We start from the raw sequence: 25,220 nt of genomic DNA on the forward strand, positions 1-25,220 counted from the left end.
CCACTTTGAATCCCTTTGCGCCGCATTATGCCTGCGCCAGGCATAATGTATGCAAGGGCGGCATTCCCCCCTAAGGGGGACCAAAAAAATGGTGCAAAGAAATCTGACAGATTTCTTTGCGTCATTTTTTTCAGACACTTTTATCACCTGCTCAGATCATGTGTTAAAAGGAGGCTTCCGTTGGTTACAATGGGCCTCTGGGTGCTTTACAGGATTAGCTAAAAAATATTTACGTTAATCCTGCAAAGCACCGGACTAGCGTAAAAAACTCTTACGCTAGTCCCCTACTTACTGCCATGGTGTGCCATATTTTAAATACAGTGCACACATAGTGGCATTAGGGGGGTGCTAAGGGGCGCAAGAAAAGTGTCTCAGCACTGTGTGCAGCGCCACTTTTTTCAAATATGTCCCATAGGGGCATATTTAAGACCTCCTAGTGTCATTCTAACTCCACATTAGTGTCATTTTTTTAAGCTAATGTGGCGTTAGCAGGCCTAAATCGCTGCACCATATTTACAAAGTGGCACAATGCATGCATTGCGCCACTTTATAACCCTTTGTGCTACATTATGCCTGCACCAGGCATAATGTATGCAATGGGGGCATCCCCTTGTTGGGGGGGGGGCAAAACAATGATGCAAAGAAATATGTCAGATTTCTTTGCGTCATTTTTTTCCGGCACTTTTAACACCTGCTCACAGCAGGCATTAAAAGGAGGCTTCCATTGGTTAGAGTGGGCCCTGTGGGTGCTATGCAGGATTAACGTCAACATTTTTTATGCTAATCCTGCAAAGCGCCGGACTAGCATAAAAAATTCTGACGCTAGTCGCCTAACTACTGCCATGGTGCACAGTATTTTAAATATGATGCACACATGGTGGCATTAGAGGGGTGTTAAAGGGTGCAAGAAAAGTGGCGCAGCACTGTGTGCAGCACCACTTTTTTCAAATATGCCCCATAAGGGCATAGTTAAGAGTCTCTTGTGCCATTCTAAAGCCACAATAGTGTCATTTCTTTACGCTAATGTGGCGTTAGAAGGCCAAAAACACTGCACCATATTTACAAAGTGGAGCAATGCATGCATTGCGCCTCTTTGTAACCCTTTGCACTACATTATGCCTGCACCAGGCATAATGTATGCAACAGGGGCATACCCCTGTTGGGGGGGGCAAAAGAATGACGCAAAGAAATCTGTCAGATTTCTTTGCAACATTTTTTCTTCAGCACTTTTAATGTCTGCTCAGAGCAGGCATTAAAAGGAGGCTTCAATTGGTTACAATGGGCCTCTGGGTGCTTTGAAAGATTAGCGTCAACATTTTTTACACTAATCCTGCAAAGTGCCAGACTAGTGTGAAAAATTCTGACGCTAGTCCCCTAACTACCGCCATGGTGCGCCATATTTTAAATATAACGCACACATGGTGGCTTTAGGGGGGTGCTAAGGGATGCAAGAAAAGTGGTGCTGCACTGTTTGCAGCACCACTTTTCTTAAATATGCCCAATAGTTCTTTGTTTTTGCAGCAGGCATATGCTACTTTATTTTGAGTCAAAGCTGCCACTAGGCAAAACTCCCATCTCTCTTCCTAGCAGGAATATTAATCACAAGAGGTATCTTGACATTTTAATCGTTTCCTAAAGGCCGGACGCACAAGGAACATTTTAGCAGGTGCTTTTAACCCCTTCCCCGCCACGGACGTAATGGTTACGTCCATGGCAGCGCCCGTGTGGCGCCATGGACGTAACCATTACGTCCTGGGACTGGCAGTCGGGGGAAGCGCTAGCGCTTCCCCCGAGGGCCGCCCCCCAACACCCCCAGGCCAGGGCTGAAAGGGGAATCCCTTCCCCTTTCACGCCCACCCCCCCGCCACCCCCCCCATGACGTCAGCGCGCGATCGTGCGCTGATTTCAGGGAAAGGGGGAAAGACGCGCTGGAAGCCATTTGCTTCCAGCGCGTCTAAGGGAGAAGGTGAGTTTTTCACCTTCGTGCGGGGTGGGGGTGCTCTCAGAGAGGCATCGAGGGAAAGGAAAGGGTTTTCCTTTCCCTCAATGTCTCTTTGAGCATTCCTGCTGCCCGATCGCGATGCGATCGGGCAGCAGGAATGCCCACTAGACACCAGGGATTTCAGTATGTGTGTGTGTGCTTATTAGTGTAGGGGAGCGACCCCTTGGGGAAGGGTCGCTCCCCTTTGGGGGCACATGCATTTTACGTCGTTTCTGCCCCCCCTGGGGGCAGATTGGCCCTATTTTTAGGCCGATCTGCCCCCAAGGGGGGCAGAAAGCCACTAGACACCAGGGATTTTATTGTTGCTTTGTATTTTTTGTGTTGGGGGGCGGCCCCTTGGGCAAGGGTCGCTCCCCTTTGGGGGCACATGTATTTTACGTCGTTTCTGCCCCCCCTGGGGGCAGATTGGCCCTATTTTTAGGCCGATCTGCCCCCAAGGGGGGCAGAAAGCCACTAGACACCAGGGATTTTATTGTTGATTTGTATTTTTTGTGTTGGGGGGCGGCCCCTTGGGCAAGGGTCGCCCCCAGGGGCCCTCATGTATTTTTGGGCAGTTCTGCCCCCCTTGGGGGCAGAGAGGCCTATTTTTTTTAGGCCCTTCTGCCCCCAAGGGGGGCAGAATCCCAATAGCGCCAGAAATAGTATGTATGTATGTGTGCTTTGTGTTGGGGGGTGGCCCCTTGGGCAAGGGTCGCTCCCCCCAGGGGCGCAATGTATTTATTGTCGTGGCCCTATTTTTAGGCCGATCTGCCCCCAAGGGGGGCAGAAAGCCACTAGACACCAGGGATTTTATTGTTGATTTTTATTTTTTGTGTTGGGGGGTGGCCCCTTGGGCAAGGGTCGCCCCCATGGGCCCACATGTATTTTTGGGCAGTTCTGCCCCCCTTGGGGGCAGAGAGGCCTATTTTTTTTAGGCCTTTCTGCCCCCAAGGGGGGCAGAATCCCAATAGCGCCAGAAAGATATGTTTGTATGTGTGCTTTGTGTTGGGGGGTGGCCCCTTGGGCAAGGGTCGCTCCCCCCGGGGGCGCAATGTATTTATCGTCGTTTCTGCCCCCCTTGGGGGCAGATTGGCCCTATTTTTACGCCGATCTGCCCCCAAGGGGGGCAGAAAGCCACTAGACACCAGGGATTTTATTGTTGGTTTTTATTTTTTGTGTTGGGGGGCGGCCCCTTGGGCAAGGGTCGCCCCCAGGGGCCCACATGTATTTTTGGGCAACTCTGCCCCCCTAGGGGGCAGATATGCCTATTTTTTAGGCCTTTCTGTCCCCAAGGGGGGCAGAATCCCCATAGCGCCAGGGATACTATGTGTGTGTGTGTGTGCTTTGTGTGGGGTTGTGGCCCCTTGGGCAAGGGTCGCCCCCCCCCAAAGGGTGCAATGTAATCTGGGCGATTTCTGCCCCCTCCCCTTGGGGGTAGATTGGCCTATTTTTTTTTAGGCCCATCTTCCCCCAAGCAGAGAAGACTAGACACAGGGGAAAATGAAAAAATGGTTAGTGGCGGAGTGTTTGTCAACTGGCGAAGTATTTGCTTTTATGATAATAACAGTTTTTCTCCTTTTTGTTTTAGTTCAAAGCTTTTGCTGACTTTGCTGTGGCTTGTTGCAGTTTTGGCAGTAGTTGTCCTGCGGTTTGCGTAGTTGCATGTTTTAGGTAAGTAAATAAATTTACTCCAAGTGAGTATTGTTGCAATGCATGAATGACATGTTTGTAGGTGGTGTACTGAATGCAGGATTGTGTGTGAAATTGTCCTTAGAGTTATTCACAATGATTATTGTGTTGTCTTATGTCTAATTTGCTTTTGTTTTTCTCTTTTTAGTGGGATATCGTTGGTGATTGCTGTGGCTGTGCAGAGTAGTTGCTGGTGAGTCAAGCTTTTTCAGGCAAGTGAGCAGTATAGTTTTTGAGTTTATAATTCTTAGTGATAAACCTATACTTTGTTACTTATCTTACACAGTGCTGGTTGTTGGTGGTGTATTTGTCCAGTTAATTTTAGTAGGAAGGATCATGGCCAGCCGTAGGATGACCGCTCAGCAGGTTGTTAGTGTGCTTTTTGAGTCATCTTCTGACCATGAATATGAGACTGACTCTGCATCTGAGGCAGAGGAGGAAGTGCAGGATTCTGGAAGTGAATTTTCTGTCAGAGATGAATCATCTGATGATGAAGCCACTCTCAGTGCTGATGAAGGGCCTGTTTTAGAGGAGGACAGTGATGTGCCAATGGTGCAGGAGCCAGCGGCTGAAAGGCTTCCCATTGGAAGACCTGACGCATGGGTTGCACCAAACATGGAGCAGCCACAGTTGCCTGCGTTTACTGGTTTTCCAGGGTGTCGAGTTAATACGGAAAACTTTTTGCCCGTCAACTTTTTTGAGTTGTTTATGGACGATATATTTTTGGAAGAGATTGTTGAGCAGACTAATTTGTATGCAGAGCAGTTTTTGAGGGACAACGCTGCCAGACTTAGGCCACACTCTAGAGCTAGCCGGTGGATTCCCACAAATCTGGAAGAGTTGAAAAAGTTCTTGGGTTTAACTTTTTTGATGGGGCTGATAAGGAAGCCGTCGCTGTCTTCATATTGGTCTACTAGTCCCTTGATGGCAACTGCTATATTTCCTGCCATCATGAGTCGTAACCGGTATGAGCTTCTTCTTCGGATGTTGCATTTTGTAGATAATGCTTTAGCCTTGCCACGAGATCATCCTGATTCTGACCGTCTTTTTAAGATTAGACCTGTCCTTGAGCATTTGGTAGATCGGTTTTCAGAGATCTATGTTCCAGGGAAAGAAATATCTGTGGATGAGTCTTTGGTCCTGTTCAAGGGTCGTTTGGTTTTTAGGCAGTACATTCCTAGCAAGAGGGCACGGTATGGAATTAAATTGTATATGCTGTCAGAAAGTAGTACAGGATATGTTTATAGTTTCCGGGTCTACACTGGTAGGGATTCCAATATTGACCCCCCTGGTTGTCCTCCCACTTTTGGAGTTAGTGAGAAAATTGTGTGGGAACTTGGTAGACGACTGTTTAACAAAGGTCACCATTTATATGTAGATAACTTCTACACTGGAGTTCGGTTGTTCAAGGAGTTGTTCAGAGTGGACACTGTTGCTTGTGGCACAATCCGCTCTAATCGGAAAGGCTATCCAAAAGAGCTTGTCTGTAAAAAACTTGAGAAGGGACAGTGCAGTGCCTTGCGGAATGATGAGCTGCTAGCTCTGAAATTTGTAGACAAGAGGGATGTATACATGCTAAGCACCATCCATGATGAGAGTACTTCACCTGTGGCTGTTTGGGGTCAGGTTGCCGAAGTGCGCAAACCTGTGTGCATCTTAGACTATAATAAGCACATGGGTGGTGTTGATAGAGTAGATCAGAGGTTAGAACCTTACACTGCTGCTCGTAAGTCTTATGTGTGGTATAAGAAATTAGCGCTTCACTTGTTCCACTTGGCAACTTTTAATGCTTTTGTTGTGTTTAAGGATAGTTCTCCAGAGTCAAGGATGACATTTGTGAAATTTCAGGAGTCTATCATAGCTAGCCTTGTTGTGCTGGAACAGGCAAGAGTTCCTAGAGAAGCAGTGGTGGAGGATGTGGCTAGATTGAAAGATCGTCACTTTGCTGAGCACATTCCTCCCACGGCCAAAAAAAACTTTCCTGCTAAGAGATGTAGAGTCTGTGCTCGAAGAGGTATCAGGAAGGAGACTAGGATGTACTGCCCTGATTGTCCTTCAAAGCCTGGGCTGTGTGTGGGTGGCTGTTTCAGGAGCTACCACACACAGAAGAATTATTGGGAAATTCCGTGAGCGTAAACTGGTGTTTTATATTTTTATATGTTCGGTTTCACGGTTGGCATTAGTCATGTATTCAGTTAGAGCTTTAGTGTTTGTAGTTTTGTACTAATTTATGATTAGTGGTTTCTTTGTTGTTTAAAAACAAAAAAAAGGGGATGGCATGTGTAGAGTGGCGCTTGGCTGGCGGCGTGGGTGTGGTGGCGCTTGGCTGGCGGTGTGTGTGGGGTGGCGCTTGGCTGGCGGTGTGTGTGGGGTGGCGCTTGGCTGGCGGTGTGTGTGGGGTGGCGCTTGGCTGGCGGTGTGTGTGGGGTGGCGCTGGGCTGCGGTGTGTGTGGGGTGGCGCTTGGCTGGTGGTGTGGGTGGGGTGGCGCTTGGCTGGTGGTGTGGCGCTTGGCTGGCAGTGCCGGCCAAACGCCAGTCCACACACTCATCAGCTGGTGTGATTGCTGTATCAGGCATGTGGGCGTATGAAAGTGATGGGCCCTTGACTGGCGCTGTCTGTGGATGCGAGTCTTGTAATGTGCTGGGCCCGTGGCTGGCGGCGTGAATGGTCTAGTGCATGTCATGTATGAAAGGTGTGTGAATGGACTGTAAAGCGGTTGGTGCCTTGTCGTGGCTTTACAGCTCACGAGCTGTGAGTCATTGGTTCAGTTTTTTGGCCTTTCAGTTATTACCAGTGCATTTCACTTTTGTGAAATCTCTTGTTAATAAAATTTGATCTACTGAACCATCACTCACCCTCGTGCCAAATCCAACCAGTATGTGTGGCACAAATGACAAAACCTGCTCCGCTGTAATCAGGCGTCGCAGCACACTTGAGACACGCTAGGTGCCTCAGGTGGGACCCCGATGATGAAGCATGCCACCAACTTGGTTGGTGGGTGAGGGGTCTTCTTCACATAACCTAAGTGTGTTTCTTTTCACAATTTTAGTGTTTGGCACATCACGGATGTATGTGCACACATCAAAGTGATATATTCCAAAAATACCTGTGTTTGGGGGGGAGGGCCCACCTATGTTTTTGGTCCTGGGTGCGGCCGTCATGTAGGGAAACCTACAAAACCCAGAAACTTTTTAAAACTAGGCACCCCAAGGAGTCTAGGGAGGTGTGGCTTGTGTGGCACCCCCAACATTTTCTTACCCAGACTCCTCTGTAAACCTCACAATTTGCATGAAAAAGCATATTTTCCTGATTTTTCTTAGTAGGATCACCGCTCCAGCACAAAATTCCTACTCCCCAGTTTTCCCCTCAGTCTCCCAAGTAAAATGACACCTCACTTATGTGGGTCCCCAAAGCAGAGTCCGTCTAAAGATGTATAAAAGAATATGCCCTTATAAACTTGCTGTGCTATCCCTTCTATCCCTTCAGGTTTTGGGCCTTATTATGTTGCAGGCACCTGGGCCACCCACACAAGTGAGGTATCATTTTTATCGGGAGACTTGGGGGAACGCTGGGTGGAAGGAAATTTGTGGCTCCTATCAGATTCCAGAACTTTCTGCCACAGAAATGTGAGGTACATGTGTTTTTTTAGCCAAATTTTGAGGTTTGCAAAGGATTCTGGGTAACAGAACCTGGTCCGAGCCCCGCAAGTCACCCCTCCTTGGATTCCCCTAGGTCTCTAGTTTTCAGAAATGCACTGGTTTGGTAGGTTTCCCTAGGCGCCGGGTGAGCTACAGGCCAAAATCCACAGGTAGGCACTGTTTTCTCCCAAAATTGTGGATGTGTCCACGTTGCGCTTTGGGGTGTTTCCTGTCGCAGGCGCTAGGCCTACCCACGCAAGTGAGGTATCATTTTTATCGGGAGACTTGGGGGAACGCTGGGTGGAAGGAAATTTGTAGCTCCTCTCAGATTCCAGAACTTTCTGCCACAGAAATGTGAGGAACATGTGTTTTTTTAGCCAAATTTTGAGGTTTGCAAAGGATTCTGGGTAACAGAACCTGGTCCGAGCCCCGCAAGTCACCCCTCCTTGGATTCCCCTAGGTCTCTAGTTTTCAGAAATGCACAGGTTTGGTAGGTTTCCCTAGGTGCCGGCTGAGCTAGAGGCCAAAATCTACAGGTAGGCACTTCGCAAAAAACACCTCTGTTTTTTTCCAAAATTTAGGATGTGTCCACGTTGCGCTTTGGGGTGTTTCCTGTCGCCGGCGCTAGGCCTACCCACGCAAGTGAGGTATCATTTTTATCGGGAGACTTGGGGGAACGCTGGGTGGAAGGAAATTTGTAGCTCCTCTCAGATTCCAGAACTTTCTGCCACAGAAATGTGAGGGACATGTGTTTTTTTAGCCAAATTTTGAGGTTTGCAAAGGATTCTGGGTAACAGAACCTGGTCTGAGCCCCGCAAGTCACCCCTCCTTGGATTCCCCTAGGTCTCTAGTTTTCAGAAATGCACAGGTTTGGTAGGTTTCCCTAGGTGCCGGCTGAGCTAGAGGCCAAAATCTACAGGTAGGCACTTCGCAAAAAACACCTCTGTTTTTTTCCAAAATTTAGGATGTGTCCACGTTGCGCTTTGGGGTGTTTCCTGTCGCCGGCGCTAGGCCTACCCACGCAAGTGAGGTATCATTTTTATCGGGAGACTTGGGGGAACGCTGGGTGGAAGGAAATTTGTAGCTCCTCTCAGATTCCAGAACTTTCTGCCACAGAAATGTGAGGGACATGTGTTTTTTTAGCCAAATTTTGAGGTTTGCAAAGGATTCTGGGTAACAGAACCTGGTCCGAGCCCCGCAAGTCACCCCTCCTTGGATTCCCCTAGGTCTCTAGTTTTCAGAAATGCACAGGTTTGGTAGGTTTCCCTAGGTGCCGGCTGAGCTAGAGGCCAAAATCTACAGGTAGGCACTTCGCAAAAAACACCTCTGTTTTTTTCCAAAATTTAGGATGTGTCCACGTTGCGCTTTGGGGTGTTTCCTGTCGCCGGCGCTAGGCCTACCCACGCAAGTGAGGTATCATTTTTATCGGGAGACTTGGGGGAACGCTGGGTGGAAGGAAATTTGTAGCTCCTCTCAGATTCCAGAACTTTCTGCCACAGAAATGTGAGGGACATGTGTTTTTTTAGCCAAATTTTGAGGTTTGCAAAGGATTCTGGGTAACAGAACCTGGTCCGAGCCCCGCAAGTCACCCCTCCTTGGATCCCCCTAGGTCTCTAGTTTTCAGAAATGCACAGGTTTGGTAGGTTTCCCTAGGTGGCGGCTGAGCTAGAGGCCAAAATCTACAGGTAGTCACTTTTCTAAAAACAGCTCTGTTTTCTGTGATATGTCCACGTTGTGTTTTGGGGCATATCCTGTCGCGGGCGCTAGGCCTACCCACACAAGTGAGGTATCATTTTTATCGGGAGACGTGGGGGAACGCTGGGTGGAAGGAAATTTGTGGCTCCTCTCAGATTCCAGAACTTTCTGCCACAGAAATGTGAGGAACATGTGTTTTTTTAGCCAAATTTTGAGGTTTGCAAAGGATTCTGGGTAACAGAACCTGGTCCGAGCCCCGCAAGTCACCCCTCCTTGGATCCCCCTAGGTCTCTAGTTTTCAGAAATGCACAGGTTTGGTAGGTTTCCCTAGGTGGCGGCTGAGCTAGAGGCCAAAATCTACAGGTAGTCACTTTGCTAAAAACAGCTCTGTTTTCTGTGATATGTCCACGTTGTGTTTTGGGGCATATCCTGTCGCGGGCGCTAGGCCTACCCACACAAGTGAGGTATCATTTTTATCGGGAGACGTGGGGGAACGCTGGGTGGAAGGAAATTTGTGGCTCCTCTCAGATTCCAGAACTTTCTGCCACAGAAATGTGAGGAACATGTGTTTTTTTAGCCAAATTTTGAGGTTTGCAAAGGATTCTGGGTAACAGAACCTGGTCCGAGCCCCGCAAGTCACCCCTCCTTGGATCCCCCTAGGTCTCTAGTTTTCAGAAATGCACAGGTTTGGTAGGTTTCCCTAGGTGGCGGCTGAGCTAGAGGCCAAAATCTACAGGTAGTCACTTTGCTAAAAACAGCTCTGTTTTCTGTGATATGTCCACGTTGTGTTTTGGGGCACATCCTGTCGCGGGCGCTAGGCCTACCCACACAAGTGAGGTATCATTTTTATCGGGAGACGTGGGGGAACGCTAGGTGGAAGGAAATTTGTGGCTCCTCTCAGATTCCAGAACTTTCTGCCACAGAAATGTGAGGAACATGTGTTTTTTTTGCCAAATTTTGAGGTTTGCTAAGGATTCTGGGTAACCGAACCTGGTCCGAGCCACACAAGTCACCCCTCCTTGGATTCCCCTAGGTCTCTAGTTTTCAGAAATGCACAGGTTTGGTAGGTTTCCCTAGGTGGCGGCTGAGCTAGAGGCCAAAATCTATAGGTAGTCACTTTGCTAAAAACAGCTCTGTTTTTTGTGATGTGTCCAGGTTGTGTTTTGGGGCATATCCTGTCGCGGGCGCTAGGCCTACCCACACAAGTGAGGTATCATTTTTATCGGGAGACGTGGGGGAATGCTGGGTGGAAGGAAATTTGTCGCTCCTCTCAGATTCCAGAACTTTCTGCCACAGAAATGTGAGGAACATGTGTTTTTTTAGCCAAATTTTGAGGTTTGCAAAGGATTCTGGGTAACAGAACCTGGTCCGAGCCACACAAGTCACCCCTCCTTGGATTCCCCTAGGTCTCTAGTTTTCAGAAAGGCACAGGTTTGGTAGGTTTCCCTAGGTGCCGGCTGAGCTAGAGGCCAAAATCTACAGGTAGTCACTTTGCTAAAAACAGCTCTGTTTTCTGTGATGTGTCCACGTTGTGTTTTGGGGCATATCCTGTCGCGGGCGCTAGGCCTACCCAAACAAGTGAGGTATCATTTTTATCGGGAGACTTGGGGGAACATAGAATAGCAAAACAAGTGTTATTGCCCCTTGTCTTTCTCTACATTTATTCCTTCCAAATATAGGGGTGTGTGTAAAAAAGACATCTATTTGAGAAATTCCATGTAATTCACGTGCTACTATAGTCACCCCGGAATTCAGAGATGTGCAAATAACCACTGCTCCTCAACACCTTATCTTGTGCCCTTTTTGGAAATGCAAAGGTTTTCTTGATAGCTATTTTTTACTCCTTATATTTCAGCAAATGAATTACTGTATACCCGGTATAGAATGAAAACGCACTGCAGGGTGCAGCTCATTTATTGGCTCTGGGTTCCTCGGGTTCTTGATGAACCTACAAACCCTATATATCCCCGCAACCAGAGGAGTCCAGCAGACGTAACGGTATATTGCTTTCGATAATCTGACATTGCAGGGAAAAGTTACAGAGTAAAAAGTAGAGAAAAATTGATGTTTTTTTTCACCTCAATTTCAATATTTTTCTTTTTCAGCTGTTATTTTCTGTAGGAAACCCTTGTAGGATCTACACAAATGACCCCTTGCTGAATTAAGAATTTTGTCTACTTTTCAGAAATGTTTAGGTTTCTGGGATCCAGCATTGGTTTCATGACCATTCCGGTCACTGACTGGAAGGAGGCTGAAAGCACAAAAAATTGCACAAATGGGGTATGCCCCAGTAAAATGCCAAAATTTTGTTGAAAAATTGGGTTTTCGGATTCAAGTCTGCCTGTTCCTGAAAGCTGGGAAGCTGCTGAGTTTAGCACCGCAAACCCTTTGTTGATGCCATTTTCAGGGGAAAAACCACAAGCCTTCTTCTGCAGCCCCTTTTTCCAATTTTTTTGAAAAAAACGAAATTTTCACTGTATTTTGGCCAATTTCTTGGCCTCCTTCAGGGGAACCCACAAAGTCTGGGTACCTTTAGAATCGCTAGGATGTTGGAAAAAAAAGGACGCAAATTTGGCTTGGTTAGCTTATGTGGACAAAAAGTTATGAGGGCCTAAGCGCGAACTGCCCCAAATAGGCAAAAAAAGGCCTGGCACAGGAGGGGGAAAAGGCCTGGCAGCGAAGTGGTTAAATCACAAATTTCGGAAGTTATTACTAAACACAGCGCCCCTATGAGGTCAGCGCCCGGTGACCGCCCAAAAGCCGGAACTGACACCTGGCTTTCTTCCACAATAATGGTGATCCATTCCGAGCCAGTCTGCCTGCACACATAAATGAATATTAAAGTTACTGCAAAGCACCAAAGGTTGGGGGAATAGAGCCAGTTTTATATTCACATAAACTAGACCGTTTATTCCTATTAATGAGGTCACAAACATTCATGGAGCCTGGACGTATCCTATCTATTGACGCCATGAGTATAGAGTATGGTCACACTGCTATCAAGACCAAATACCAGAAGCCAAAGAGTGAATACAATCCTAATTCTTAAACTGGTACAGAATTTATCAAAACGTCCCAAGTACCCCCGCCCCCCCACCCACGAACACACCAGTCCTCAACCTTACCCCTCTCTGCTCCCAAGTGGGGAGGGAGGTTGCAGCCGTACGCTCCATCAAAACCATCAAAATCAGATACGGTGCTCCAGAAGGATATAAGTAATCAGAATTCGAAATGGCACACACATTAGGTAGAATTTGAAATGGCGCATATCTTAGGTAGTTCAATTAAGCCAAAGATGCAAGGTACGCCCTCCTGAACACCTGATTGCCTTAGAGAGTTGTTCCCCCTCAAAGACATTCAGAACTGCGACCACGGAAGCAAACAACTGGGTGCCCTGTAGCTCCCCTATGCCCCCTAACCCCTTCCATCCTGAACTGACTGCGGCAGCAGCTGCAGTCATTAATCCGGGAGTCTGCTAAACTCGTAAACTGTTCACTTAAGAGGGGGGAGGCATGGACAACCCTTCCGCTGCATGGGTCTTCTGCTGTGCTGAGCCTGAAGCAGGTTGATCTGGGAGAGGGGGCAAAGAAAAAGGCGATATAAACCCTCCTGGGCACCACCTACAAGGGGGGCATGAATGATTAAAACCTGCGGGTGCCGGCACTGATGCAGTCAAAAATTCATGATCCTTATTCAGAATCTCACTATGTGCCACAAGCCCCCTGGCCTGTATGTCTCTTAATAGCTAAGTCCATGGTCCAGAACCCAGCACTTCCGTTACTTCAACTGACCTCTTGGCAACAGATGTAATTCTTTGACCTGATTTTTTCGTGTTGATGGTGGACTCCGACTTCCTCGCTCCATTTTCCGATCGTGACCCGGAGCGAGCAGTGATCCTACCATGGCCCTTCGACCAGTGTACTAGTTTAATCGGCGCCATCACAATTACATGGGTATCAGGCCATACAGTCATGTAGAGGGGGATTAACAATCTGCAACCCCTCCAGGCATCCCAAGTACTGAAGGTTGTCAAGAAAGCCTCCAGTGCGTGGACGAGCTTCACGGACGATGTCTGCAGTGGAAAGCAAATCCGAGCCAGTCTCATCTCATCCCATCAGGAGCGGGAGACTTTGCAAGGCGATTAAACCGCTGGAAGGCTGAGCGAGCAGGAGGCGAGCAACAGCCGCCCTCACATGGCCACCATCTTGCTTTGACTAAAATCAGTGTATATCAGTTCCTGATGCAGGAAGGGGCATCTTTGTCTCTTCCTTCTTCTGTTCCTTGATGCCACCTTCTTTTGAGCAAGTTTCTGGTCCTAGACTGAGCAAGTGGAGTTGGTGGTAGATACCCTAATGCTGTACCAAAGTTTCTCTGCTGCCACTGGTGTGGAAACCCTAGATTCCTGGCAGAGTAGTCTTAGTACATAGGCTGGAAGTTAAAGGTGTTGTGTATTCCAATGGTTCAGTTCAAATTCTGGATCTGTGCATTCTGCACTTTTTGATTGTTCCACTCAGCCTCGCCCAACTATGGTATTTGCCAGAAGGTCTGAGTAGGATAGGAAGATGTGGTGGTAATGAGAGTCTCCAGGAAGAAGGGACCCAAATAAGGGCACAAAGGGAAAGTAAGCTGTCTCGCTTAACTAGCTGTTAGTCTGTGAAGCTAGCTCCCTCCTCCAGAGAACAGTGAGCCACGAAAGAATAGAAATAAACTTCCTCACTTCAAAAGGCCCTGTCTCCTCACTTCAACCCTTAATAGTCAATCCCACTACAGAGGATCCCTCGATGATGTGGGGGAAGATAAGCAATTCACATGTGCTCAAGGGACTCCCACCACCTGTTCAAGGTACCCTTTACTGTAGAAAATACAAAATGGATTTCAGTGTACCTATGACCATCTGCGGTATACAATCTCTATACAAACATCCTTTACACAAGCCAATGGAGCACCCATGCAGCAACCACATCCCACATGGAACAGAACAGGACCAGACTGAATGGGACTGGCAGACTAATTTGAAAAAGGTGGAATAGTTCAGCAGACAGCTCTCCATGGCATGAACATGTAAAGAAGCCCTGCCCTCCCACCATAAATAGTATCACTGTCACCAGTGCGGTCCTCTATAGATTTTGAGCTGACAGTAATCACACATCTAGTGATCATTCTAGACCACAGAGCCATGAATCTCCATCTGTTACAAAAGTACCTATAGCATACACTTATGATCGCCATGAGTATCTGAGGTATAGGTCAAGAAGCTACAGCTTGCTATGCTGAATTTGAGGCAGAGGTTCCTGATTTCCAGATAATATGAGAACCTTTCTCCATTGCAACAAACATTGACATGCAAACAATGGAACCTTGATCTCAAAAGGCTTACATCACACTTGGTAGTGTTCCTGGTTTCTAAGGGCACTTTGTTGAATCTTTCATCCTGTGTTGTTGATGGATCTTGGCTAGGACTTCAACACCGAGTGACAAATGGGGTAACCTAAGTCATTAGTGAGCGTGAAAAAATATGATGTTCCTATGGATACATATCATTGTAACTTATGAGCAGACAATAATGTGTGTTGGTGAAAAGTAGCTATGGGATGTAGGTTCTGACAGAGACACACGTTTGACATCAGTTGTTCAGCCATTTTGTATTTAGGGTGATCATGTGCCTTTATCACATGTTGCTTGATGTCTTGAGATTTGTGGGGTAACATTTTTGGGTGACATTTCACTTAAATGCCATAGAGTCATGTCCTCTGATGACTGTTTGACTGCTTGATGTGTGAGAACCTGAGGTAAGGAGGACAACTGAGGTCCTGATTTAGATACTGGCAGACAGGTTACTCCGTCACAACGGTGCCAGTTTGCCGCCCACAGAAATCTAAATCCCATTATTTCCTGTGGGATTTAGAATTCGGCAGACGGGATATCCATCACCATTCTAACAGAGTAACCCATTCATCAATATCTAAATCAGGCCCGAGTCATGTGCAGACCCAGAAAACTGGGCACCTGAAAATACAAATGTTTTGAGAGACACTGCAAATGTACACATTTATGGAGTACATCAATTTCTGATTTCTGTACACCTCTTCCTTCATCTTGGGTGGCAGCGACTGGATGGGTTTACAAACCATGGCATCAACAATATTTCTGAAGTTGGCAATGGTGAAAAAAACAAGCTTTGATATTAATGACAGCTTGCTGGTGTCTGTGAGAAGTAATCTGACACTATACTTGTCTCAAAAGGGAATCCACAACCTGCTGCAGAACTTGGGAAAGGATGGTTGAGAGATCCTGTGTGCCAAGGCAATAGAATAGATAGCACTGCAAGTGATAGTGGATTTCTGCCCCGATGTTACGATCTTGGTCTTCCTATTTGAAGACAGGTAGGACTTGACAGTGTCCATGTCAGAGCTATATGGCATGTCAATGTGCAGTAGTCGTGCTGTGGGTTTTCCTCCTACTCCTGCCGCATCTCTAATTTATGCTGCCTTGCATGTGCAGCAGTATGGGCTTTATGTTAAGGACAACAATGTGTGCTGCATACACAGGCATGGCATGGCTAGGTTCGAGTCACATTTACAGTGCTTGGAGGCAATTGGTATCTGTGCAGGTGGCCTCTGCGGATTTGCAACTTGCTTTCAGGAGATATTACATTTCTTTGTAAAATTTAGTGATGCAATCCTTTTAAAATAGCTCTTCATAAGGTGTTGATGCGTCATGTTACTATCTAAGCTTCGACATTCCATTTTTCCATTCTGCTAATCAGTGGTAAAGTGCATGTGGTCTCCCCCCTAAAATCTGGTATGATTAACTTACACCTGTATAGCACATTTAATTTATGTGTAAGTACCTTGTAAAACAGTATCCCATATACCCACGGCCTGTAAATTAAATGCTACTAGTGGGCCTGCAGCGCAGATTGCCCCACCCACAGAAGTAGCCTTTCAAACCAGTCTCAGCTCCTGCATGCGCAGTTTACTGCCACATTGACTTGGTGTTCTAAACTACTTGCGCCAGGGCCTAAACTCCCTTTTACTGAACCTATGTCACCCTTAAAGTAGGCCTATGGTAGCCCTGTGGGCAGGGTGCTGTGTACGTAAAAGGTAGAACATGTACTTTTATGTTTTGCATGCCTTGGTAGTGATAAACAGCCTATTTCATTTGTCACTACTGTGAGGGATTCTCCTCTCAAAGATTAGGATTGGGAATTCCCATATATATTTTTGAGTGGTAATTTCTGATCTGAAAGGAGTAGCGTTGACATGTTTTGTACATTTGGAAAAGGTAGTGGAAAATCCTGCTTACTGGTGTATTTGATTTTACATTACTATTTTAGAAATAGCACTTTTAGTAAGTGGGCATTTCTCTGTGCTTGAAACTATAGTGTTCTGCACCCTGACTACAAGCCACATCTAGGCAAGAGTGAGACCAAAACGTTGTGCATACTTTCCAGACAGCCACAACACAGGAGGGATCTGGGTGTGACAGGAGAGGCATCTGCATCCATCTGCATACTGATGGTCTTCATGGGCTGGTGGAGAGCGGGCGGTGCATACTTACATGCCTTTAGGCTGTGTTCTGCCCTCGCACAAAGGGCTGATTTATCCCCTACTGATGTCTGGAGCCAGGGCTGAGTTGAAAGGGGCTGTGTTACACTTGAAAGGGTTTCTTTGAAGTCACCCATTAAACAAAGACAACTATCCGTACAGGGGCTCTAACCTCATGATTTTAAAGCACTTTTGGAATTCGGAATGAACCTCTCAGAAGGTCTGCTGCGTTGCACAAAGGAATCATCTGGACTGCTCTTCTGTTGTTGCCCTACTGCTGGCTCGATGGCCTAAAAGACTCATTGGATTGCTTTCCTGTTTGGTGCCCTGTTGTCAGCTAATCCTTGACTCGTTTCTATTGAGACACTTTGCGCTGCCAGGAGATGATCACCAGTGGGAAAAGCTGTTTTATTGTGCTGGTCTGTCTGTTAGCTTCAATCTGCGTCCTGTCCACCCCAAGTGTTCTTCTGGGACTGTTGGATACCCAGACTTGGCCGTGGGACCCCAAGACCGGCCTTCTCAGGGCTTCATCACCTGGCAGCGCATGAGTGCTCTGTGTTCTCCTTGGCACGTGGGGGGTGCTAAATTAGCTTTTAGTGCATGTGGACTGCTTTGCTGACTTTTGATAGCCTTTGATTTCCGCCTGCGTGTGGTGAGCGCTTTATTCTACACAAGCGCCAACTGAGCTTCAGCGCATGAGGAGTGCTGACTGGACTGCTAACTTCCCTCCACCAACCTGGTGCAGGAATCCCAGTCTGAGCATTCGATCATCGCCACCAGTGGCACCTGTAGCGTTGCAGCGGCGGTCCCCCTTTTCAACACGTTGCTGGCGGCGGGCCAGGCAAAAGGACTGACCCTGAGGCCCCGCCCCTGGAGCAGCCTCGTGTGTGTCTACCAAGAAAGAGCTGGAACCCCAGCTACTTGGGCCCTGTGGCCGAGACCCACCTGCCTGCATTGTTCACTCTCCATACTGCGCAACAGTACTTCCTCGTTGGTGGAGACTACCCCGAGGCCGGGTCTGTCCCCAGCCAGAGCGCATTGATGAGCAGGGCCCCAGGGGAATTGTACGGCTGCCCCGCTCTTAGTGGCCAGTCTTGTTCTTTTTCTTTGCTTCTCCTTTGGAGCCCAGAGGAATGCAGCCCAGTGAGGGGGGAGTAATCGGAAAGCCGCTCTGTGTCCTTAGAAGCTGCATCATGTGCTCCCGGGCAGCTGCCTTTTGATGACCTTGCATGTGAGGAGACCCAGAGAGGACTCCCCGCCAAACCTTGCGGATCCCCTGAGAGTATTGTGGGGCAGAAGCTCTATGGAGGTCCCTGCTGCGCAGGCAAAGAGACCAGATGGTGAACTACCATATAACATTACTTGGAGTACAGGTGCACCATGCCCTAGCATTGTATCTGACGATTAGTGGGTATTTGCAAACAGAATATACTCCATACACTATTGTAGTGATTCGGGAGTACCACTATAAATCCGCTGTGCATTTATGCCCTAGCCATCCCCGGTGGGGGTTCTATGAGGAAGCATGCAATTATAGGGACAGATGGCAATTCCCATGTCCTGCTGTAATTCTAATGTGTATTTTATGCCCTAATAACATGTTATATGCCATTCTGGAAATCTGCAATGTTAGGATAACAAGTACTGTGACAGAAATTGCATAATGTGCACAACATCCCCAATGTCATTTTACAGCTCGGCAAGGTTGACACTGTGTCAAACCTATGCTTAAAGACTTTGCTGTATAAATGGCAAAAGACTTTGTCACTATCTAGCTCGGCGTGGATAGCACTGTGCTGATCCAATTCTTAAAAACTTTGCTAGATAAACAGACATTTGAGGTGAGCAAATCTAGAGTGTCGCTGGTGTTGCAGGGTGCTCCTTACTAGAGCTGCTCTCCACCTAAACTTGGGAACTACCCAGAGTTCTCTATTCTCTTTTTTTGCATATATATATATATATATATATATATATATATATATATATATATATAATAGAAAGTATATTTTTATATACCCTAGTGTAGAGTCTCTTATGTGTTTTATTTATTGTGTCACTGGCGTGTGTTGCGCAAACGCTCTACACATTGCCTGACTGCTCTGCACCAAGCTAACAGGGGGTGAAGCAGGTTTTCTTTGGTGTGTAACTTACTTGCCCTGACTAGAGTGAAGTGTTCTGCCTGGCTTGGGTGCCTACCCTAGTACACCAGAAACCCTATTTCTGACATAGAGCGTATGCACTTTAGAGAAGAACTGAGTTGGTTATATTAATGAAGGACATATGCCTGATCAGTTTATTATAGAAAGGGATGACAAAAGCAGAAGGTCCGACATTTATTGTGAAAATCAAATTTTAAAGGCATTTAAGGGTGGATTGTTTTTACACTATATCTATGTCTGTAATGAAGTAGGTTGTTTTAGAAACTCTCACAGATTACCATATTTGGCAAGAATTTTGGTGTTCCTTATCCACTCTGAAAAACCTTGGGCTAGATGATTTGCACTGTGGTAATCCTTGTTAGGTCCTCTCAGGTGGGGTTGGGAGGTATCTCTAATTTTGTACATAATAGTAATTGTATGACTGCATGTCCGACAATTGATTTGTGGAAAAGCATATATATAACATGTAATACAGTAGCCCTGCATTGGTTATGGTGCCAAGCCAGCAATAAATGCTCTAGGATTGGTTCACTGGGATAAAATATGTCCAATGGCATAAGTCTGATTAGTTTATGATGAAAGGTCATGCCAAAGACAGGAACGCCTGATGTATTTATTATGAAAAACATATGCTATATTTAATAGGCCATAAAGGGTGAATTGCTATTATCCTGTGTTAAAGCCTGTAGCTAGGTATTTTGTTACATGGAATCCCATAGATTACTGTAGTAAAAAAGGGTTTAGTGTTGGTTACCTCTCGGGCAAGCCCATGAGATAGGCAATTTCTACTGTGATAATGCTTGTTGGGTCCTCGTGGGAATGGGAGGCAGTTGTACATTGTTTTGTTATATGTACTTGTGTAGCACACTATAACCTGTGAGGATATGCTGGCGCTTCACAGATGTGTGAGGTTAGCCCTGGGGAGGGTATGGACTTACTTGAATAGCCAAGTCTTCAACTTCTTGCAAAATTCAAGAGAGAAGTGGAGGTTCTGATGTGAAGTGAAAGGTTTGATAGAAATGTATGTGGCTGTTCAGGTATGGTGGGCCTTCGTTGTGTAACAAACCGTATTGTATGGCTGAGGAGTTTGAAGTGTCCCAACTATAATTTTGCATATGATTGTAATTCTATGTCCATAGACTAGATGACTACCTCATGAGAAAGCTTATGCTGAAAACAGTAGGCATGAGTTGGTTGCGCTGATAACCCAATGATGAAGGCCGTAGCCTCAATGGGTTTATTGGAAAAATTATGGTTGATGCCATTGGTTTATTATGAAGCATAAGAACAAAGACAATAGGCTTGGCGTATTGAACGTGATATACATGTGAAGTCAACATGACTTAAGGGGACATTTTTATTACACTGTATTGAAATCAGCAAACTGGGATTTTTTTTAATCAAAAAAACTCACAGATTACCGTAATAAGTAGAGGTATTAAATGGTTATCTCCTCAGACAAATACTGGGGGTTGAAGATTAGCACTGTGTAAATGCTTTTATGCTATTTTATATATATATATATATATATATATATATATATATATATATATATATATATATACTTTGTTTTGCCTAATGCCACTTTGTACATATTTGTAATTGTATGACTCCATGCCTGATGGCTGCCTTGTAGGAAACCTATTGTGCAATACAGTAGACCTTGGTTGCTTATGGTGATAAACCAGTGATAAAAGCAATAGACCATACTGGTTCATGGGGAAAGGTTATGTCAGAGGCCATAGGTCTGATCTATTTGTTATGAAACATTCTAACGAAGGCAGTAGGCCTGACTTATTTACTGTGATAAAATATGATTAGGCTAATACACCTTTAAGGGTGGAATGGCATTATTGTGTGTTAAATAAGGTACAAGGGTATTTTGTTTTACAGGTTATAGTAGTAGGCATGGGGTTTAATGTAGGTTAGCCCTTCTGGCAACCATGGGGCAGTCGGTTTGCACTGTTGAATCCTTGTAAGGCCCCATAAGAGGGGATGTATATTATTGTGCCAACCATTCCTTTGTACACATTATTCATTTTATGACTTTACGTCTGATGGTTGCCTTGTGGGAAAGCCTCTGGTCAGTGTATCAGAGATGAGTTGCTTAACCAATTTTAAACGGTATGTCTCTGACTGGTGCGTTGAGAAATAATATGTTAGATTCCATAGGCCAGATTGGTTTAATATGAAAAGCTATGACGCAGGCAGTAGACCTGCTTACTTATTGTGATATATATAATATTGTGCATATTTGTCATTTTAGGACTGTGTGCCTGATGGGAAAACAAAGGCTTTTCACAGTAGGCATCACTTAGTTATGTGACAGGTTAAATTTAAAAGCTGTAGGTTGGTTTATCTACTGGGAAATGTTTTGTCAAAGGACATAGTTTTGACCAAGTCAACAGCATGTGTTAAAGCCAATAGGCCTTTACGGGTGGATTGTTATTACAAGTCTTAAAGAGTGCTGACATTCACTTGATTGCATGTAACCTCAAAGATTACTCTAGAAGGCAAGGGTTTTTGGTACTGGTTACCTCCTATGACAAAACCTGGTGGTAGAATATTTGCATTGTGATAATCCTTACTAGATTCTCCTGGGAGGACCAGGCAGCTTTGGTGGTCTCCAAAGCTGTTGTAATTAAAGCAATTCGTAAGAAAATGCATACATGCATATACTCAGATATGCATACACTTCGAGTCAGCCATCTTCTGCCATTGTTCTGTTCAAGTGTCATTCACATTATGCTTCCCCCCATGATGAGTCAGCCGAATTTGGTCACTGGTTCTTTTTTTTTCCTTTTAGTGATGGCTTTTTGCCTGATCTTCAATGCAAACCTTTTCGAAAAAGAGTGCTAGGGCATGTGGGTTAATCATGTATTTTCTCCTTTTTTAAGCCTCCTTTCTTTTATTCTCCTTTTTGTTAGTTTGTTTGGATATTTTTAGAGTATCCTTCAGTTCCAACCAACGTAACTACCCGACTGTGTGTTTACCATTCATTTCATCTGCAGTGGGCTGCACCACAAGCGGCTACTGTTTTTAACTAGGGCCATCACCTTGGATTGCTACTGTCCATAGTCTATCATTGCTTTACTGTTGTAAGATGGTAACCACCTTACTTCTAAAATTGAATGTCATGTTAAAACGGCTAATCAACCATACATTATGTATCATTGCAAGAGATCTTCCTGCTGCTATGTTTAATCCTATTTTGTATTGGAAGCATATGTGTTCCACGTTTAAGGTGGCAGGCTTTGTTCTATTTTTACTTTGTTAATTTAATTTGAGTTGTTAAGTTTGTGTGTATATTTAATTATTGGATGGGTAAGTGTGTCAATGCAAGAATATGTCAGTGGGCGAATGGATGGATGAGTGACCATGAACATGTATGATGACTTATTGAAAGTCTAATCATATTAAAGTTACTGAAGGGACACTCTCAGGTATAAGCCAGAACTATTGGTTGGGAAAGCTAGGCAGTACAGAATCAAGCTACCTGGCTCTTGCAACCCTTTTTATGCAGCAACGGCTGTCTTGCCACTATCCCGACTTTAGCCAGGATCATGCTTGTGAGGAATTCCATTAATCATCCATTATTTCCAAACTAGTTCACACCAGAATAATATGCATTCCATATGCTATGTCCCAAAAAGTTGTGAAAATCATCTGTGAATGAGACAGTAGGAATAGATGGGTCTATAAAGGCTAAAACGGGCTTTGGAGGTACATTATATCTCTTAAGAGGCTACTCATCTTGTCAGATATAAGGCACTGCTGATGGTCTTTATAAACATACCACATACAAAGACTCAACTGAACAATTACATATTTGGCTTTAACATGGTGTAACAGAGAATAAATCTCACCAACACCGTGCATGCACTTACCAGCCTCAGTGATCTCAGTATGTCGGCGTTCCACATGGCTTTGGAGGAAGGAAAAGTTCATGAAGGCTTTGTCACAGAGTTGGCACTGCATGAGAAGTGAAAAACACTAGTGTGACACAGGCGCTCATTTACTCAACTTCTGATCATCAGCAGTACCAACAGCACATTAATGTGTGCTACACACATTGCAATTAATAATAACAATAATAAAGCAGAAAGTTTATCGGACCAAGAGATGAGCCAATGCCATAGACACTTACATTAAAGGCCAGACCAGTAGCTAAAGTTGTGACCTGAAGGACACATCAGTATACACTAAGACTAAACCAAAGGTTTGATTTTTGCAGTTTTTTTCCTTATCATTACTTTTTATTGGTCAGGAGTGCTTTTGCAGTAGAGTGTAAATGAAATGCTTACTTACCAGTGGAAGTAGTTATGCAGCTTGAAGAGTTTTCCGGATTCACAAACTGTGCATTATTTCACTATTTAGTGGGTCCATCACTTCTAAAATGCCCCCCAACCCCACCACGTCCCCATGCATGGTTGCCACCTTCAGATTATTATTTCCCCTTCACGACTTTATTGGTTGGAGCTTCTCCTGATGCGTTCTTGACCTCATCTAATTGTCCCCTGACATTTCTGGGGAGGCAGGTGGGTCGCATGTGAATCCAGAAAACTCTTCAACCTGCAACACTACTCCTACTGATAAGTAACCATTTCATTTTACAGCATCAGTCCTTTACTGGATTCACATGCTGTGCATTGATTCAGAAGCAGTAGTCGTTTCCCCTGGATTGTGGGATGGGGAAGAGGAGGAGGGTGTTAAAATGTGTGTGAATTAGCAAACAGGTGCTGTAAACTTTTCTGTCCCACCTGAGCTTCCTTTTTATGTTGATGCACACAGTAGTGTTTTGTGAAGGTGTGTGTGTGAGATCATGTTGGGGCCCTGCAGATGTCACTAATGGGTACCTTTGCCATGAAGGCCAGGGTTGTTCCCTACTTTCTTAAGGAATGCACCCTATGGTGTGCAGGTAAAGGCTTTCCTACTTTCTCGCAGCAGGTTTTGATAGCCTCCACTTTCCACTGTGCAATTGTTCCCTTTGTGACTTGTACACCCTTGCTTGCTTTCGCAAAGGAGACAAAGAGTAGGATTCCCTTCCTCTGTGTCTTTGTTCACTGCATGCAGTACTTTAGCGCTCTTCACACAAAAGGTGTGGTGCACCCTCTCGGCTGTGGTCTTGGTTTTGAAAGAAAGCTAGTGACAATCCCTCTGGTGGAACTGATGGTTTGTCTTTAGTTTCAACACTCCTTCCATCATTTGATTTGATTTTGTTTTGTGATCTTGCTTTGTCTTTAGTACCACCTTGTCCACATGACTCAATATAGGGATCTAGGGAGGCAAGCAGTTGAGCTCACTCACCCTGTGTAACAATGTGGTCACTATTAAGAAGGCAGTACCTCTGCCTTGTGAAAAGGTGATTCCAAAATCAGCTGTACGAGTACAATGTTTAAATTCCACATCGGTGCTGGTGCAACTCTTGGTGGCACTATTCTTTTAGATTCTCCTGGGAACCACTTCACCACCGGGAGGGTGAAGAAACTATTTCCTGTTGACCCACAGATGTAAGCAACTATCTTTGTTAGTTATACCTTTAATGAAGAGTAGGTTTGGCCACTGTCTAGTATGCAAGTGAGGTACTGCCATCGCCATTGTGAGCACAGAGTAGGCTCTTTCCGTATTTTAATTCATGATCACTCCTAGAAAGACTTTCTCCTGCTCTTGGTGCGTGCAAAACTTCTTGTGATTTAAGGAGAATCCCAGCTGTGCCAGCATGGGGATGACCATTTGTATTTTTCGTTGGCACTTTTGCTTCAGGCTCACATTTACTCGCCAGTCGTCCAGGTATGGGTAGACGTGTATCTGTTGCCTCCCAAGGTGTGAAGCCACTGCCATGAAGCCCTCTGGGAACACACTCTGTGCCGGATTTATGCAGGAGGGAAGTACCATAAATTGGTAGTGTACCTTCGCAAAGACAAATCTGAACTACTGCCTGTGCTTCTGGTTCATTAGTATGTACAGGTAGGCGTCCTTTAGGCCTATAGTAGTTTGCAGTCTTCCTCCCTTAGGAGTGGGATTACACCTGGCATGACAGTCAACTTTAAGCATATTTGTTTAGGTATCTGAGGTCGTGTTGGTCTTAGTGTAAGGCCCTGTTTTTCTCTAGGAAGCGCACAGAGTAGACCCCCTCATCTGCGTTCCGATTGTGGCACCATTTCTGTAGCTCGTTTCTGGTTAGCTCCTTGACCTCCCGTTGCAGTTGCATACATTGTACATTGTTTTTCACTCAATACTGTCCTCCTTGGAGGGATGGAGATTGGTTTCTTGACACGTTCTATGCAGTAGATGTTGTTTTACTATGTCGATTAATCAACTGCCTGAGGCAACTGACCTCCAGTCCTCAAGAACCCTCCTATTCTGACTATTTTCAGGGAACACCGCTAGGGGGATGCTGCATAGGTCCCACCATCATGTCCCACTATTGGTGGCTGTAACATTGAGAAGGGAATTGAGTTGGCTAGCACCCACTGAGTAGATGCCTCTCTCTTTATCTTCCTGCCCACC

At 45.6% G+C, this 25,220-nt stretch overlaps 1 protein-coding gene across 2 annotated transcripts in view; it reads right to left on the reverse strand.

Moving 5' to 3' along the window:
• DZIP1L (DAZ interacting zinc finger protein 1 like) overlaps positions 1–25,220 on the reverse strand; it is a 390,767-nt gene that overhangs the window by 258,346 nt on the left and 107,201 nt on the right. For both annotated transcript variants that reach the window (XM_069213556.1, XM_069213557.1), the window contains exon 3: positions 22,598–22,682. In XM_069213556.1, coding sequence (XP_069069657.1) covers positions 22,598–22,682 — 85 coding nt within the window. The remainder of the gene's footprint in view (positions 1–22,597; positions 22,683–25,220) is intronic.

This window comes from Pleurodeles waltl, chromosome 11, assembly GCF_031143425.1.
Source record: "Pleurodeles waltl isolate 20211129_DDA chromosome 11, aPleWal1.hap1.20221129, whole genome shotgun sequence".
NCBI lineage: Eukaryota > Metazoa > Chordata > Amphibia > Caudata > Salamandridae > Pleurodeles > Pleurodeles waltl.